Source organism: Oncorhynchus tshawytscha, unplaced genomic scaffold (genome assembly GCF_018296145.1).
Source record: "Oncorhynchus tshawytscha isolate Ot180627B unplaced genomic scaffold, Otsh_v2.0 Un_contig_4380_pilon_pilon, whole genome shotgun sequence".
In the NCBI taxonomy this organism is placed as follows: domain Eukaryota; kingdom Metazoa; phylum Chordata; class Actinopteri; order Salmoniformes; family Salmonidae; genus Oncorhynchus; species Oncorhynchus tshawytscha.
Window position 1 is genome coordinate 32,501 of NW_024609686.1, and position 17,500 is coordinate 50,000.

The window sequence follows — 17,500 nt, forward strand, 5'->3', positions numbered from 1 at the left end:
TGTATGTGACCAATAACATCTGCTAATATGTGTATGTGACCAATAACATCTGCTAATGTGTGTATGTGTGTATGTGACCAATAACTAATATGTGTATGTGACCAATAACATCTGCTAATATGTGTATGTGACCAATAACATCTGCTAATATGTATGTGACCAATAACATCTGCTAATGTGTGTATGTGACCAATAACATCTGCTAAATGTGTATGTGACCAATAACATCTGCTAATATGTGTATGTGACCAATAACATCTGCTAATATGTGTATGTGACCAATAACATCTGCTAAATGTGTATGTGACCAATAACATCTGCTAATGTGTATGTGACCAATAACATCTGCTAATGTGTGTATGTGACCAATAACATCTGCTAATGTGTATGTGACCAATAACATCTGCTAATGTGTGTATGTGACCAATAACATCTGCTAATGTGTGTATGTGACCAACACAATTTGAAATTTGATTTGACTGATGCACAGAAACAGACTCAGCTCCAAATAGTATTTGTTTTCCTTCAAATGTTTTGAGCATTTGATTGAGCTGCCTGCCTGCAGTGCTGGGTTTTCACTTGGAACGCCAGACAGTTGACAGAGAGGTTCCACTTCCAGACAGTTGACAGAGCGGTTCCACTTCCAGACAGTTGACAGAGCGGTTCCACTTCCAGACAGTTGACAGAGCGGTTCCACTTCCAGACAGTTGACAGAGAGGTTCCACTTCCAGACAGTTGACAGAGTTCCACTTCCAGACAGTTGACAGAGCGGTTCCACTTCCAGACAGTTGACAGAGCGGTTCCACTTCCAGACAGTTGACAGAGCCACTTCCAGACAGTTGACAGAGCGGTTCCACTTCCAGACAGTTGACAGAGAGGTTCCACTTCCAGACAGTTGACAGAGCGGTTCCACTTCCAGACAGTTGACAGAGCGGTTCCACTTCCAGACAGTTGACAGAGCGGTTCCACTTCCAGACAGTTGACAGAGCCACTTCCAGACAGTTGACAGAGCGGTTCCACTTCCAGACAGTTGACAGAGAGGTTCCACTTCCAGACAGTTGACAGAGCCACTTCCAGACAGTTGACAGAGCGGTTCCACTTCCAGACAGTTGACAGAGCGGTTCCACTTCCAGACAGTTGACAGAGCCACTTCCAGACAGTTGACAGAGCGGTTCCACTTCCAGACAGTTGACAGAGAGGTTCCACTTCCAGACAGTTGACAGAGCGGTTCCTCTTCCAGACAGTTGACAGAGCGGTTCCACTTCCAGACAGTTGACAGAGCCACTTCCACTTCCAGACAGTTGACAGATCAGTTCCACTTCCAGACAGTTGACAGATCGGTTCCACTTCCCAACAGTTGACAGAGCGGTTCCACTTCCCGACAGTTGACAGAGCGGTTCCACTTCCAGACAGTTGACAGAACGGTTCCACTTCCAGACAGTTGACAGAGCGGTTCCACTTCCAGACAGTTGACAGAGCGGTTCCATTTCCAGACAGTTGACAGAGCCACTTCCACTTCCAGACAGTTGACAGAGCGGTTCCACTTCCAGACAGTTGACAGAGCGGTTCCATTTCCAGACAGTTGACAGAGCGGTTCCACTTCCAGACAGTTGACAGAGCGGTTCCACTTCCAGACAGTTGACAGAGCGGTTCCACTTCCAGACAGTTGACAGAGCGGTTCCACTTCCAGACAGTTGACAGAGAGGTTCCACTTCCAGACAGTTGACAGAGCACTTCCACTAAAACGACGAGCAACAGTTACTGACAACCATGTCTGTTGATTTGTTTTTCCCCCAGAAGGTTTCATGTCATTAGTTCATTCTGCTCTGTCTAATCAAACATCCCTCCACACTGCTCTGTCTAATCAAACATCCCTCCACACTGCTCTGTCTAATCAAACATCCCTCCACACTGCTCTGTCTAATCAAACATCCCTCCACACTGCTCTGTCTAATCAAACATCCCTCCACACTGCTCTGTCTAATCAAACATCCCTCCACACTGCTCTGTCTAATCAAACATCCCTCCACACTGCTCTGTCTAATCAAACATCCCTCCACACTGCTCTGTCTAATCAAACATCCCTCCAGACTGCTCTGTCTAATCAAACATCCCTCCATCCCTCCACTGACTGCTCTGTCTAATCAAACATCCCTCCAGACTGCTCTGTCTAATCAAACATCCCTCCACACTGCTCTGTCTAATCAAACATCCCTCCACACTGCTCTGTCTAATCAAACATCCCTCCACACTGCTCTGTCTAATCAAACATCCCTCCAGACTGCTCTGTCTAATCAAACATCCCTCCACACTGCTCTGTCTAATCAAACATCCCTCCAGACTGCTCTGTCTAATCAAACATCCCTCCACACTGCTCTGTCTAATCAAACATCCCTCCACACTGCTCTGTCTAATCAAACATCCCTCCACACTGCTCTGTCTAATCAAACATCCCTCCAGACTGCTCTGTCTAATCAAACATCCCTCCACACTGCTCTGTCTAATCAAACATCCCTCCAGACTGCTCGGTCTAATCAAACATCCCTCCAGACTGCTCTGTCTAATCAAACATCCCTCCACACTGCTCTGTCTAATCAAACAGTATGAAAGTCTCCTGTAGAGTGACACTAATTTGTATGTAATGAGTGAAGCCTTGGGGAGGAACAAGGAGACAATGGGGCAGATTCCCCCATTCTTCCTCCTCCTCACCCCCACCCTCTCACTCCTCACCCTCTTCCTCCTCCTCACCCCTCCCTCACCCTCTCCCCAGTCTCCAACCCCCCTCCCTTTGTTTTCCCTCCCCAGCCAATCAGCTGTCCTGTCCTGGGCTGTGTGGGTGTGTCTCTCTGACCGTTCTCTTTGCATTTCTCTGCAGGCATCTCAATAACAATAGAATCCGCACCCTGGGAACGCAGTGCTTTGACGGCCTTCACAGCCTGGAGACTCTGTAAGTTGACCTCTCATTATCATGTAGACAACTACTGCCATTTGAAGATTCTTTGCCCTCTTCATCTCTCTTCTCTCTTCTCCCTCCATCTCTCTTCATCTCTCTTCTCCCTCCTCCTCCTCCCTTCATCTCTCTTCTCCCTCCTCCTCCTCCCTCCCTCTCTCTTCTCCCTCCTCCTCCTTCCTCCCTCTCTCTCTCCCTCCCTCCTCCTCCCTCCATCTCTTCTACCTTCTCCTCCCTTCATCTCTCTCCCCCCCTCCTCCCTCCCTCATCCCTCCCTCCATCTCTCTTGTCATGTAGACAACTACTGCCATTTGAAGATTCTTTGCCCTCTTCATCTCTCTCTCTCTTCTCCCTCCATCTCTCTTCTCCTCCTCCTCCTCCCCTACACGTCTCTCCTCTCCCTCCCCTCCTCCTCCTCCCTACACATCTCTCTCCTCCCTCCCTCCCTCTCCTCCCTCCTCCCTCCCTCCCTCTCCTCCCTCCCTCCCTCCCTCCCTCTCTTCTCCCTCCTCCTCCCTCCCTACACCTCTCTTCTCCCTCCTCCTCCCTCCCCCTACACCTCTCTTCTCCCTACTCCTCTCCCTCCCTCCCTCTCTTCTCCCTCCTCCTCCCTCCCTACACCTCTCTTCTCCCTACTCCTCCCTCCCTCTCATCTCCTTCCTCCTCCCTCCCTACACCTCTCTTCTCCCTACTCCTCCCTCCCTACATCTCTCTTCTCCCTTCTCCTCCCTCCCTACACCTCTCTTCTCCCTTCTCCTCCCTCCCTACACCTCTCTTCTCCCTCCTCCTCCCTCCCTCCTTCTTTTGCCACTGACAGTCACACAACACAGAGTTTCCCTTACAGCTCTAGAAGTGGGCCGCTGCTCTCTTGCTCTACGGTTCTCTCTCGCTCTCTGGTTCTCTCTCGCTCTCTGGTTCTCTCTCGCTCTCTGGTTCTCTCTCGCTCTCTGGTTCTCTCTCGCTCTCTGGTTCTCTCTCGCTCTCTGGTTCTCTCTCGCTCTCTGGTTCTCTCTCGCTCTCTGGTTCTCTCTCGCTCTCTGGTTCTCTCTCGCTCTCTGGTTCTCTCTCTCTCTGGTTCTCTCTCGCTCTCTCTGGTTCTCTCTCTCTCTCTGGTTCTCTCTCGCTCTCTGGTTCTCTCTCGCTCTCTGGTTCTCTCTCGCTCTCTGGTTCTCTCTCGCTCTCTGGTTCTCTCTCGCTCTCTGGTTCTCTCTCGCTCTCTGGTTCTCTCTCTCTCTCTGGTTCTCTCTCGCTCTCTGGTTCTCTCTCTCTCTCTGGTTCTCTCTCTCTCTCTGGTTCTCTCTCTCTCAGTTAATTGTTTGCCTGACTAAAAGTCATTCACATGCATAAATAGACATTTTTGGGTCTGGGTGCACTGAAGCATACCAGAAGCCGTTGGCTAGTTGGTTGGCTGGCTGGCTGGCTGGTTGGTTGGTTGGCTGGATGACTGGCTGGCTAGTTGCATGTCTGGCTGGTTGGTTGGTTGGCTTGCCGGTTGGTTGGCTGTTTGGATGGTTGGTTGGTTGGTTGGAAAGTTGGCTTGAGATGAGATGAGAGGAGAGGAGAAGAGAGGAGAGGAGGGAGAAGAGAGGAGAGGAGGGAGAGGAAAGGAGGGAGAAGAGAGGAGAGGAGAGGAAAGGAGAGGAGAGGAGAGGGGAGGAAAGGAGGGAGAAGAGAGAGGAGGGAGAGGAGAGGAAAGGAGGGAAGAGAGGAGAGGAGGAGAGGAAAGGAGGGAGAGGAGAGAGGGAGAGGAGAGAGGAAAGGAGGGAGAGGAGAGAGGAGGGAGAGGAGAGGAGGAGGAGAGGAGAGGAGGAGGAGAGGAGAGGAGAGGAGAGGAGAGGAGAGGAGAGGAGAGGAGAGGAGAGGAGAGGAGAGGAGAGGAGAGGAGAGGAGAGGAGAGGAGAGGAGAGTTGGCTTGCTGGTTGGCTGGCTGGCTGGCTGGCTGGTTGGCTGGCTGGTTGGCTGGCTGGCCGGTTCATTAAAGGAATCCCCTAACACGGAATATACTATTTGTCATGTAGTTAAATATATTCCCTGTTAGGAGATTCCCTCAAAATCACACACTCCCATGGCTTTTACATGTTCATTAATTTTGCATTTAGAGGGGCTTGTGGGTAACAGAGAGACGTGTGGGTAACAGAGAGACTTGTGGGTAACAGAGAGACTTGTGGGTAACAGAGAGACGTGTGGTAACAAAGAGACTTGTGGGTAACAGAGAGACTTGTGGGTAACAGAGAGACTTGTGGGTAACAGAGACGTGTGGGTAACGGAGAGACGTGTAGATAACAGAGAGACTTGTGGGTAACAGAGAGACTTGTGGGTAACAGAGAGACTTGTGGGTAACAGAGACGTGTGGGTAACAGAGAGACTTGTGGGTAACAGAGAGACGTGTTGTAACAGAGAGACGTGTGGTAACAAAGAGACTTGTGGGTAACAGAGAGACTTGTGGGTAACAGAGAGACTTGTGGGTAACAGAGAGACTTGTGGGTAACAGAGAGACGTGTGGTAACAAAGAGACTTGTGGGTAACAGAGAGACTTGTGGGTAACAGAGACGTGTGGGTAACAGAGAGACTTGTAGATAACAGAGAGACTTGTGGGTAACAGAGAGACTTGTGGGTAACAGAGACTTGTGGGTAACAGAGAGACTTGTAGATAACAGAGACGTGTGGTAACAGAGAGACTTGTAGGTAACAGAGAGACTTGTGGGTAACAGAGAGACTTGTGGGTAACAGAGAGACTTGAAGGTAACAGAGAGACTTGTGGGTAACAGAGAGACTTGTGGGTAACAAGGAGACTTGTGGGTAACAGAGACTTGTGGGTAACAGAGACGTGTGGGTAACAGAGAGACTTGTGGGTAACAGAGAGACTTGTGGGTAACCGAGAGACTTGTGGGTAACAGAGAGACTTGTGGGTAACAGAGACGGGTGGGTAACGGAGAGACTTGTGGGTAACAGAGAGACTTGTGGGTAACAGAGAGACTTGTGGGTAACAGAGACGTGTGGGTAACAGAGAGACGTGTGGGTAACAGAGAGACTTGTGGGTAACAGAGAGACTTGTGGGTAACAGAGAGACTTGTGGGTAACCGAGAGACTTGTGGGTAACAGAGAGACTTGTGGGTAACAGAGACGGGTGGGTAACAGAGAGACTTGTGGGTAACGGAGAGACTTGTGGGTAACAGAGAGACTTGTGGGTAACAGAGAGACTTGTGGGTAACAGAGACGTGTGGGTAACAGAGAGACTTGTGGGTAACATAGACTTGTGGGTAACAGAGAGACTTGTGGGTAACAGAGAGACTTGTGGGTAACAGAGAGACTTGTGGGTAACAGAGACGTGTGGGTAACAGAGAGACTTGTGGGTAACAGAGACTTGTGGGTAACAGAGAGACTTGTGGGTAACAGAGAGACTTGTGGGTAACAGAGACGTGTGGGTAACAGAGAGACTTGTGGGTAACAGAGACTTGTGGGTAACAGAGAGACTTGTGGGTAACAGAGAGAGAGAGACTTGTGGGTAACAGAGACTTGTGGGTAACAGAGAGACTTGTGGGTAACAGAGACTTGTGGGTAACAGAGAGACTTGTGGGTAACAGAGAGACTTGTGGGTAACAGAGAGACTTGTGGGTAACAGAGAGATGTGTAGGTAACAGAGAGACTTGTGGGTAACAGAGAGACTTGTGGGTAACAGAGAGACTTGTGGGTAACAGAGAGACTTGTAGATAACAGAGAGACTTGTAGATAACAGAGAGACTTGTGGGTAACTATGAAACGTGTGTCTTCCAGATTGTTGTGGATGTGGGGGTGTTCCTCCACCCCCCCCATAAGGAATAGTGTATCAGTAATGGCAGCAGCTGCTTGGACACAGCCGGCATATTCTCCTCAGGGAGGGGTCTCTGTCTCCACCCTGCGGGGGGTGAGGAGTGCTCACATTAACTCTCCATGTGTCACATGACATCTATTCAGCTCCAGGGACTGGGAGCTATTCGTTAACCCCCTGCCTGCCTGCCTGCCTGCCTTCCTTACAAACCTCCTTTATCCATTTGTCATTTTGATAATGGTTAGACATTTACATGTCCACACAAGCAAAGGGCCGATCGTCACATGATCATCCGAACCTAGAGGCCCCCCCCCACTGTATTACATACAGGACCTTTATCCTGGCTGCTTCTCCATACAACAACATGGGAACCTAAGTGTGTAGTTCCTATACCTTAAAAACACACATAGGATCTTACACTCTCTTCCTGGCACCATCCTGGGTCTCCACGACAACAGGTGATTTATGGTGTCAGAGTAACACTCTCTTCCTGGTACCATCCTGGGTCTCCACGACAACAGGTGATTTATGGTGTCAGAGTAACACTCTCTTCCTGGTACCATCCTGGGTCTCCACGACAACAGGTGGTTTATGGTGTCAGAGTAACACTCTCTTCCTGGTACCATCCTGGATCTCCACGACAACAGGTGATTTATGGTGTCAGAGTAACACTCTCTTCCTGGTACCATCCTGGGTCTCCACGACAACAGGTGATTTATGGTGTCAGAGTAACACTCTCTTCCTGGTACCATCCTGGGTCTCCACGACAACAGGTGGTTTATGGTGTCAGAGTAACACTCTCTTCCTGGTACCATCCTGGATCTCCACGACAACAGGTGATTTATGGTGTCAGAGTAACACTCTCTTCCTGGTACCATCCTGGGTCTCCATGACAACAGGTGATTTATGGTGTCAGAGTAACACTCTCTTCCTGGTACCATCCTGGATCTCCACGACAACAGGTGATTTATGGTGTCAGAGTAACACTCTCTTCCTGGTACCATCCTGGATCTCCACGACAACAGGTGGTTTATGGTGTCAGAGTAACACTCTCTTCCTGGTACCATCCTGGGTCTCCACGACAACAGGTGGTTTATTGTGTCAGAATAACACTCTCTTCCTGGTACCATCCTGGGTCTCCACGACAATAGGTGATTTATGGTGTCAGAGTAACACTCTCTTCCTGGTACCATCCTGGGTCTCCACGACAACAGGTGGTTTATGGTGTCAGAGTAACACTCTCTTCCTGGTACCATCCTGGGTCTCCACGACAACAGGTGATTTATGGTGTCAGAGTAACACTCTCTTCCTGGTACCATCCTGGGTCTCCACGACAACAGGTGGTTTATGGTGTCAGAGTAACACTCTCTTCCTGGTACCATCCTGGGTCTCCACGACAACAGGTGGTTTATGATGTCAGAGTAACACTCTCTTCCTGGTACCATCCTGGGTCTCCACGACAACAGGTGGTTTATGGTGTCAGAGTAACACTCTCTTCCTGGTACCATCCTGGATCTCCACGACAACAGGTGATTTATGGTGTCAGAGTAACACTCTCTTCCTGGTACCATCCTGGGTCTCCACGACAACAGGTGGTTTATGGTGTCAGAGTAACACTCTCTTCCTGGTACCATCCTGGGTCTCCACGACAACAGGTGATTTATGGTGTCAGAGTAACACTCTCTTCCTGGTACCATCCTGGGTCTCCACGACAACAGGTGATTTATGGTGTCAGAGTAACACTCTCTTCCTGGTACCATCCAAAACAACATGGAAACTAACTGCCCATGGTAGAAATATGTTTTATTGAAGAGCAGAGTTATAGCTATATGCAGAATACATACTCTTGTGGCTCCATTTTAGTGCTACATAATGGATCATCATTTAGAAAGAACGAGAGAAAATAAGAGAGAAAGAGAGTGAGGCCTTTACCTTTTACTGTAAAACAACATGTACCTTAGAAAACACTCCCTGGCTTAGTAGTACTGTGTTTATTTATCAAAACACTCCCTGGCTTAGTAGTACTGTGTTTATTTATCAAAACACTCCCTGGCTTAGTAGTACTGTGTTTATTTATCAAAACACTCCCTGGCTTAGTAGTACTGTGTTTATTTATCAAAACACTCCCTGGCTTAGTAGTACTGTGTTTATTTATCAAAACACTCCCTGGCTTAGTAGTACTGTGTTTATTTATCAAAACACTCCCTGGCTTAGTAGTACTGTGTTTATTTATCAAAACACTGCCTGACTTAGTAGTACTGTGTTTATTTATCAAAACACTCCCTGGCTTAGTAGTACTGTGTTTATTTATCAAAACACTGCCTGACTTAGTAGTACTGTGTTTATTTATCAAAACACTCCCTGGCTTAGTAGTACTGTGTTTATTTAGCAAAACACTCCCTGACTTAGTAGTACTGTGTTTATTTATCAAAACACTCCCTGGCTTAGTAGTACTGTGTTTATTTATCAAAACACTCCCTGGCTTAGTAGTACTGTGTTTATTTATCAAAACACTCCCTGGCTTAGTAGTACTGTGTTTATTTAGCAAAACACTCCCTGGCTTAGTAGTACTGTGTTTATTTAGCAAAACACTCCCTGACTTAGTAGTACTGTGTTTATTTAGCAAAACACTCCCTGGCTTAGTAGTACTGTGTTTATTTAGCAAAACACTCCCTGGCTTAGTAGTACTGTGTTTATTTAGCAAAACACTCCCTGACTTAGTAGTACTGTGTTTATTTAGCAAAACACTCCCTGGCTTAGTAGTACTGTGTTTATTTAGCAAAACACTCCCTGGCCTAGTAGTACTGTGTTTATTTAGCAAAACACTCCCTGGCCTAGTAGTACTGTGTTTATTTAGCAAAACACTCCCTGGCCTAGTAGTACTGTGTTTATTTAGCAAAACACTCCCTGGCCTAGTAGTACTGTGTTTATTTAGCAAAACACTCCCTGACTTAGTAGTACTGTGTTTATTTAGCAAAACACTCCCTGGCCTAGTAGTACTGTGTTTATTTAGCAAAACACTCCCTGGCTTAGTAGTACTGTGTTTATTTAGCAAAACACTCCCTGGCCTAGTAGTACTGTGTTTATTTAGCAAAACACTCCCTGGCCTAGTAGTACTGTGTTTATTTAGCAAAACACTCCCTGGCCTAGTAGTACTGTGTTTATTTAGCAAAACACTCCCTGACTTAGTAGTACTGTGTTTATTTAGCAAAACACTCCCTGGCCTAGTAGTACTGTGTTTATTTAGCAAAACACTCCCTGGCTTAGTAGTACTGTGTTTATTTAGCAAAACACTCCCTGGCTTAGTAGTACTGTGTTTATTTAGCAAAACACTCCCTGACTTAGTAGTACTGTGTTTATTTAGCAAAACACTCCCTGGCTTAGTAGTACTGTGTTTATTTTGCAAAACACTCCCTGGCCTAGTAGTACTGTGTTTATTTAGCAAAACACTCCCTGACTTAGTAGTACTGTGTTTATTTAGCAAAACACTCCCTGACTTAGTAGTACTGTGTATATTTTTCCATATAATATCAGTCATGACTCGGTTCTGATTCTGTTTAATTACACCAGCTGCAAATATGACAACGTTTACATGACAGATGTCTGTGTGAGGGAATTAAACAAAAGCAAAAATCCACCTGATATTCTCCATCTGAACTCTAGAACCTGAGTTCTAACACACAGACATGATATTCTCCATCTGAACTCTAGAACCTGAGTTCTAACACACAGACATGATATTCTCCATCTGAACTCTAGAACCTGAGTTCTAACACAGACATGATATTCTCCATCTGAACTCTAGAACCTGAGTTCTAACACACAGACATGATATTCTCCATCTGAACTCTAGAACCTGAGTTCTAACACACAGACATGATATTCTCCATCTGAACTCTAGAACCTGAGTTCTAACACACAGACATGATATTCTCCATCTGAACTCTAGAACCTGAGTTCTAACACAGACATGATATTCTCCATCTGAACTTTAGAACCTGAGTTCTAACACACACATGTCCATTATTCATTTAGAAAGGGTTCTATGTCCTTCCTGCTGCAGTGTGTCTATGTGTCTCTTGCTGCGTCCCAAATCGCACCCTATTCCCTGTATAGTGCACTACTTTTGGCCAGAGTCATATAGGGCCCTGGACAAAGTAGTGCTCTCTAAAGGGAATAAGGTGCCATTTGTTGATGCAGATTCTGACTCTGTGTGTGGTCGTTGTGAGCAGGACTCTGTAATACTTGCTGTCCACTTTATATAATGTTTACATACCCTACATTACTCATCTCATATGTATATACTGTACTCTATACCATCTACTGCATCTTGCCTATGCTGCTCTGTACCATCACTCATCCATATATTTATATGTACATATTCTTATTCATTCCTTTACACTTGTGTGTATAAAGGTAGTTGTTGTGAAATTGTTAAGATGACTTGTTAGATATTACTGCACGGTCGGAGCTAGAAACACAAGCATTTCGCTACACTCGCATTAACATCTGCCCACCATGTGAAGGTGACCAATACACTTTGATTTGATTTGATGTTTCCCTACATACGACCGGATGAACGACCAGCATGCACATGTTCTCCCAGTGTTTTCACTGTATTAGAGACAACCTTCTGGCAGGGTGCAACAGGATATCTCTGTATGCAGTGTGCCAGCAGCACAGATTTCTACTACTGAACCCTGTCCACTCCTGCTGGAGAGATGCACAGGCTGACCAAGCAACCAAACAACCTCCCACGGACAAAGGGGACTGGGAGCCCAAGCCATGATTAGCTCTTAATCCTAGGGGCCACTCTCTGTCCAAATGGTGTCTTAACCCTAGGGGGGGGCACTCTCTGTCCAAATGGTGTCTTAACCCTAGGGGGGGGGCAATCACTGTCCAAATTGTGTCTTAACCCTGGGGGAGAAGGCAATCTCTGTCCAAATGGTGTCTTAACCCCAGGGCTCCCACTGGGCTCCCCTGGGGTTAAGACACCATTTGGACAGAAAGTGGCCCCCTAGGGTTAAGACACCATTTGGACAGAGTGCCCCCCTAGGGTTAAGACACCATTTGGACAGAGAGTGCCCCCCTAGGGTTAAGACACCATTTGGACAGAGAGTGCCCCCCCCTAGGGTTAAGACACCATTTGGACAGAGAGTGCCCCCCCCCTAGGGTTAAGACACCATTTGGACAGAGAGTGGCAATCTCTGTCCAAATTGTGTCTTAACCCTAGGGGGGGGGTCATCTCTGTCCAAATGGTGTCTTAACCCTAGGGGCCACTCTGCGTCTGTAACAGCATAACTTTAGACCGCCCCTCGCCCATAGGGGGCAATCTCTGTCCAAATGGTGTCTTAAACCTAGGGGGGGCAATCTCTGTCCAAATGGTGTCTTAAACCTAGGGGGGGGCAATCTCTGTCCAAATGGTGTCTTAAACCTAGGGGCCACTCTCTGTTCAAATGGTGTCTTAAACCTAGGGGGGGCAATCTCTGTTCAAATGGTGTCTTAAACCTAGGGGCCACTCTCTGTTCAAATGGTGTCTTAAACCTAGGGGCCACTCTCTGTTCAAATGGTGTCTTAAACCTAGGGGCCACTCTAGGTTTAAACATGTTTTCAAATTCTTTGTGGATCTGTGTAATCTGAGGGAAATATATTTATAGAGGTGGATGGAAGGCTGTGTTGCCCAACCGAGTCCTTTGTCCTTTGAAGAATGTCTCTGCTGGTAAATTGGATACATTGTAGTAACGTTGATTTTTGGTAGACGGGATACTATGTCTGTTCCTTCCTAACCTGCGTTTGCAGCTGCTGTTGCTAACTCAACGGCTAGGAGGTATCACTTCTGTAGTGAATAAGAGTTCAAAGTTCATACCATTCGCAACCAAAGCTCACGCTGATGTTGGCTTCGTTCTGTAGTTATTATCTGAACCATTCTGACATCGGACCGTCGTCCTCACATCCTCGGAACAGGAGGTTATATTGTTGTCAAGGGCTTATATAGGAAGGGAGAGGAGGGTGTGTTTGAAAAGTTTTATAGCCCATGTCCCTTCACAGGGGCGGGCCACTGATTGAGCAGAGCCCTATCTTATGAAAACCCAAATCTCACATTTTAGAAGCTAAAATCACATTTCATCCCATCACAAATAATTTGATATTCAAACATTTAAATTGAACAACAATTCCATGTGAATCCGATAACTCTGATGTGTAGACATTCCACTGTAGAGTTTATGTCATCTTATCATTGATGAGAATGTCTCAGATGACAACCGAACTGACATCATATTCATTAAGTACCACCGCATACTGTATGTTCCATTGGTCGGATTACCAGAATATAGTTAATTTCCCCCACCTTCTGATGTTCCCAGAATCTCTCTGTTAACCAAGGGGTTTGCAAATGTAACATTAGTAGGGTAGAGAGAGGAAAAAGGGGGGAAGAGGTATTTATGACTGTCATAAACCTACCCCCAGGCCAACGTCATGACAATGGTCAAAGCTTTCCTCAAGTTTGGGTCAGTCACAGTGGTCAGGTATTCTGCCACTGTGTACTCTCTGTTTAGGGCCAAACATCATTCTAGTTTGCTCTGTTTTTTCCAATGTGTCAAGTAATTATCTTTTTGTTCTCTCATGATTTGATTGGGTCTAATTGGGTTGCTGTCCTGGGGCTCTGTGGGGTCTGTATGTGTTTGTGAGCAGAGCCCCAGGACCAGTTTGCTTAGGGGACTTTTCTCCAGGTTCATCTCTCTGTAGGTGATGGCTTTGTTATGGAAGGTTTGGGAATCGCTTCTTTTTAAGTGGTTGTAGAATTTAACTGCTCTTTATTTTTTCTCTTTCTCTCTCTATCTCTCTGTCTCTCTCTCTCTCTCTCTCTATCTCTCTCTCTCTCTCTCTCTCTCTCTCTCTCTCTCTCTGTGTCTCTCTGTCTCTTTCTCTCTCTGTCAATTCAATTCAATTCAAGGGCTTTATTGGCATGGGAAACATGTGTTAACATTGCCAAAGCAAGTGAGGTAGATAATATATAAAGTGAAATAAACAATAAAAATTAACAGTAAACATTACACATACAGAAGTTTCAAAACAGGCCAACGTCTCTCTCTCTCTCTCTCTGTCTCTGTCTCTCTCTATCTCTGTCTCTCTCTGTCGCTCTCTCTCTGTCTCTTTCTCTGTCTCTCTCTCTCTGTCTCTGTCTCTCTCTGTCTCTCTCTGTCTCTCTCTCTGTCTCTGTCTCTCTCTCTCTGTCTCTGTCTCTGTAATTATTTGTAATTCTTTATTAGGATCCCCATTAGCTAATGCCGTAACTTTAGCTAATCTTCCTGGGGTCCAACACCAACTAACAAGACATTACAAACAACCACACATCAAGACTTCACACACATTCAGCAAGTAGACAATACAGATCATTAAAATACTGACAGGAAACACATTTAACATTCAGTTGACGCTTCCTACTTCCTGTCCAGTCATATGGTCTATCACATTAGATCTTATTTCTACTTCCTGTCCAGTCATATGGTCTATCACATTAGATGTTCTTTCTACTTCCTGTCCAGTCATATGGTCTATCACATTAGATCTTATTTCTACTTCCTGTCCAGTCATATGGTCTATCACATTAGATCTTATTTCTACTTCCTGTCCAGTCATATGGTCTTTCACATTAGATCTTATTTCTATTTCCTGTCCAGTCATATGGTCTATCACATTAGATCTTATTTCTATTTCCTGTTCAGTCATATGGTCTATCACATTAGATGTTCTTTCTATTTCCTGTTCAGTCATATGGTCTATCACATTAGATGTTCTTTCTATTTCCTGTCCAGTCATATGGTCTATCACATTAGATGTTCTTTCTACTTCCTGTCCAGTCATATGGTCTATCACATTAGATGTTCTTTCTACTTCCTGTCCAGTCATATGGTCTATCACATTAGATCTTATTTCTATTTCCTGTCCAGTCATATGGTCTATCACATTAGATCTTATTTCTATTTCCTGTCCAGTCATATGGTCTTTCACATTAGATGTTCTTTCTACTTCCTGTCCAGTCATATGGTCTATCACATTAGATCTTATTTCTATTTCCTGTCCAGTCATATGGTCTTTCACATTAGATGTTCTTTCTATTTCCTGTCCAGTCATATGGTCTATCACATTAGATGTTCTTTCTACTTCCTGTCCAGTCATATGGTCTATCACATTAGATGTTCTATTTCCTGTCCAGTCATATGGTCTACCACATTAGATGTTCTTTCTATTTCCTGTCCAGTCATATGGTCTATCACATTAGATGTTCTATTTCCTGTCCAGTCATATGGTCTACCACATTAGATGTTCTTTCTATTTCCTGTCCAGTCATATGGTCTATCACATTTGATGTTCTATTTCCTGTCCAGTCATATGGTCTACCACATTAGATGTTCTTTCTATTTCCTGTCCAGTCATATGGTCTATCTCATTAGATGTTCTTGAATTTTTTTCTTGAAGGTGGATTTACTTGTTGCCTGAGAAATATGGATTGGTAAAGAGTTCCATTCAGCTGAGAAATATGGATTGGTAAAGAGTTCCATTCAGCTGAGAAATATGGATTGGTAAAGAGTTCCATTCAGCTGAGAAATATGGATTGGTAAAGAGTTCCATTCAGCTGAGAAATATGGATTGGTAAAGAGTTCCATTCAGCTATGGCTCTATATAAAACTGTAGATTTAAGTTGATTTGTCCTTGGCTTGGGTTAGTCTTAGCTGCCCTGAATTTGCCTGTCTGGTTTGGTGGTTATGCGTGTTGCTAATATGTACTAATTGGACCAGGGATTGGACCAGGGATTGAAAATATAACTGGACAGTACTCTTAAGTACTCTTAAGTGTGATAGGACCAGGGATTGACCATATAACTGGACAGTACTCTAAGTGTGATAGGACCAGGGACAGTACTCTAAGTGTGATAGGACCAGGGATTGGCCATATAACTGGACAGTACTCTAAGTGTGATAGGACCAGGGATTTGACCATATAACTGGACAGTACTCTAATATGTGATAGTTCCATTAACTGGACAGTACTCTAAAGTGTGATAGGACCAGGGATTGACCATATAACTGGACAGTACTCTAAGTGTGATAGGACCAGGGATTGGCCATATAACTGGACAGTACTCTAAGTGTGATAGGACCAGGGATTGACCATATAACTGGACAGTACTCTAAGTGTGATAGGACCAGGGATTGACCATATAACTGGACAGTACTCTAAGTGTGATAGGACCAGGGATTGACCATATAACTGGACAGTACTCTAAGTGTGATAGGACCAGGGACTGACCATATAACTGGACAGTACTCTAAGTGTGATAGGACCAGGGATTGACCATATAACCAGACAGTACTCTAAGTGTGATAGGACCAGGGATTGACCATATAACCGGACAGTACTCTAAGTGTGATAGGACCAGGGATTGACCATATAACCAGACAGTACTCTAAGTGTGATAGGACCAGGGATTGACCATATAACTGGACAGTACTCTAAGTGTGATAGGACCAGGGATTGACCATATAACCAGACAGTACTCTAAGTGTGATAGGACCAGGGATTGAATCACCTGATTCAGTGTGCTAGATGTGATAGGACTAGGGATTGAATCACCTGATTCAGTGTGCTAGATGTGATAGGACTAGGGATTGAATCACCTGATTCAGTGTGCTAGATGTGATAGGACTAGGGATTGAATCACCTGATTCAGTGTGCTAGATGTGATAGGACTAGGGATTGAATCACCTGATTCAGTGTGCTAGATGTGATAGGACTAGGGATTGAATCACCTGATTCAGTGTGCTAGATGTTTCGTACTCTGAACATTTTCTTGTAACAGTAATTCCCTTATCCATCTTAATAACAATATTATCTATGTGTTCTGACCATGATAAAGCTGCGTGCAACATGATGCCTTAGTAGTTTCATTTTTTTTCACTTGCTCTATCTCTCTCCCTGTCTCGATATCTCACTCTCTCTGTCTCTGTCTCTCTCTCTCTCGCTCCCTCTCTCTCTCACTCCCTCTCTCTCTCTCTCTCTCTCTAGGCCCACATTGAAGCAATTTTAATGTAAAGTTATTTTCCCAATCTCTGAGTTTGTTCCACTGTGTTGACGTTGAGGAGGGTTTGGAGTGCATCTGGCTAAACAGTGAGGCAGGCAGGCTGTCTGGTCTAATGCTCCTGTGATGCTGAACCACCTGCGCCCCAGACAGGGATCACTAACTCTAATAGAAACCAGGTGGAAGACCTGAACACAGACCACTCTGATGATGATGATGAGGGAGGAGAGGGGAGGGAGAGAGAACAGGAGGGAGGGAGGGAGGGAGGGAGGGAGGGAGGGAGGGAGGGAGGGAGGAACAGGGGGAGGGAGGGAGGAGGGAGGGAGGGAGGGAGGGAGGAGAGAGAGAGGGAGAGAGAGGGAGGGAGGGGGGAGGGAGGGAGGGAGGGAGGGAGGGAGGGAGGGAGGGAGGGAGGGAGGGAGAGGGGGAGGGAGGGAGGGAGGGAAAGTCGACAGACTGACAGACAGAATAAATGTAAAAGAGAGAAAATATAAATAAAATGTATAATTTATTTGTTTCGGTAACAGGATGTTTTGTTCAGAGTGTCTAAGGGATCGCCATAGAAACTGAACCGAGTTGTCTTTGTTTGTACAGTTGTCTCTCTGTGTGTGTTCTGAGGAGAGAAGATGCACAACAGTCTGCCGTGGACTCTGCTGTTACC

At 45.7% G+C, this 17,500-nt stretch overlaps 1 protein-coding gene across 1 annotated transcript in view; it reads left to right on the forward strand.

Annotated features, from left to right (window-relative positions):
• Positions 1-17,500, forward strand: part of LOC121845484 (leucine-rich repeat-containing G-protein coupled receptor 5-like) — a gene marked incomplete at its 5' end in the record, with an annotated part of 92,168 nt that overhangs the window by 26,439 nt on the left and 48,229 nt on the right. Inside the window, 1 exon segment of the mRNA XM_042316949.1 lies at positions 2,876-2,947. Within this exon segment, the coding sequence (XP_042172883.1) occupies positions 2,876-2,947 (72 nt within the window).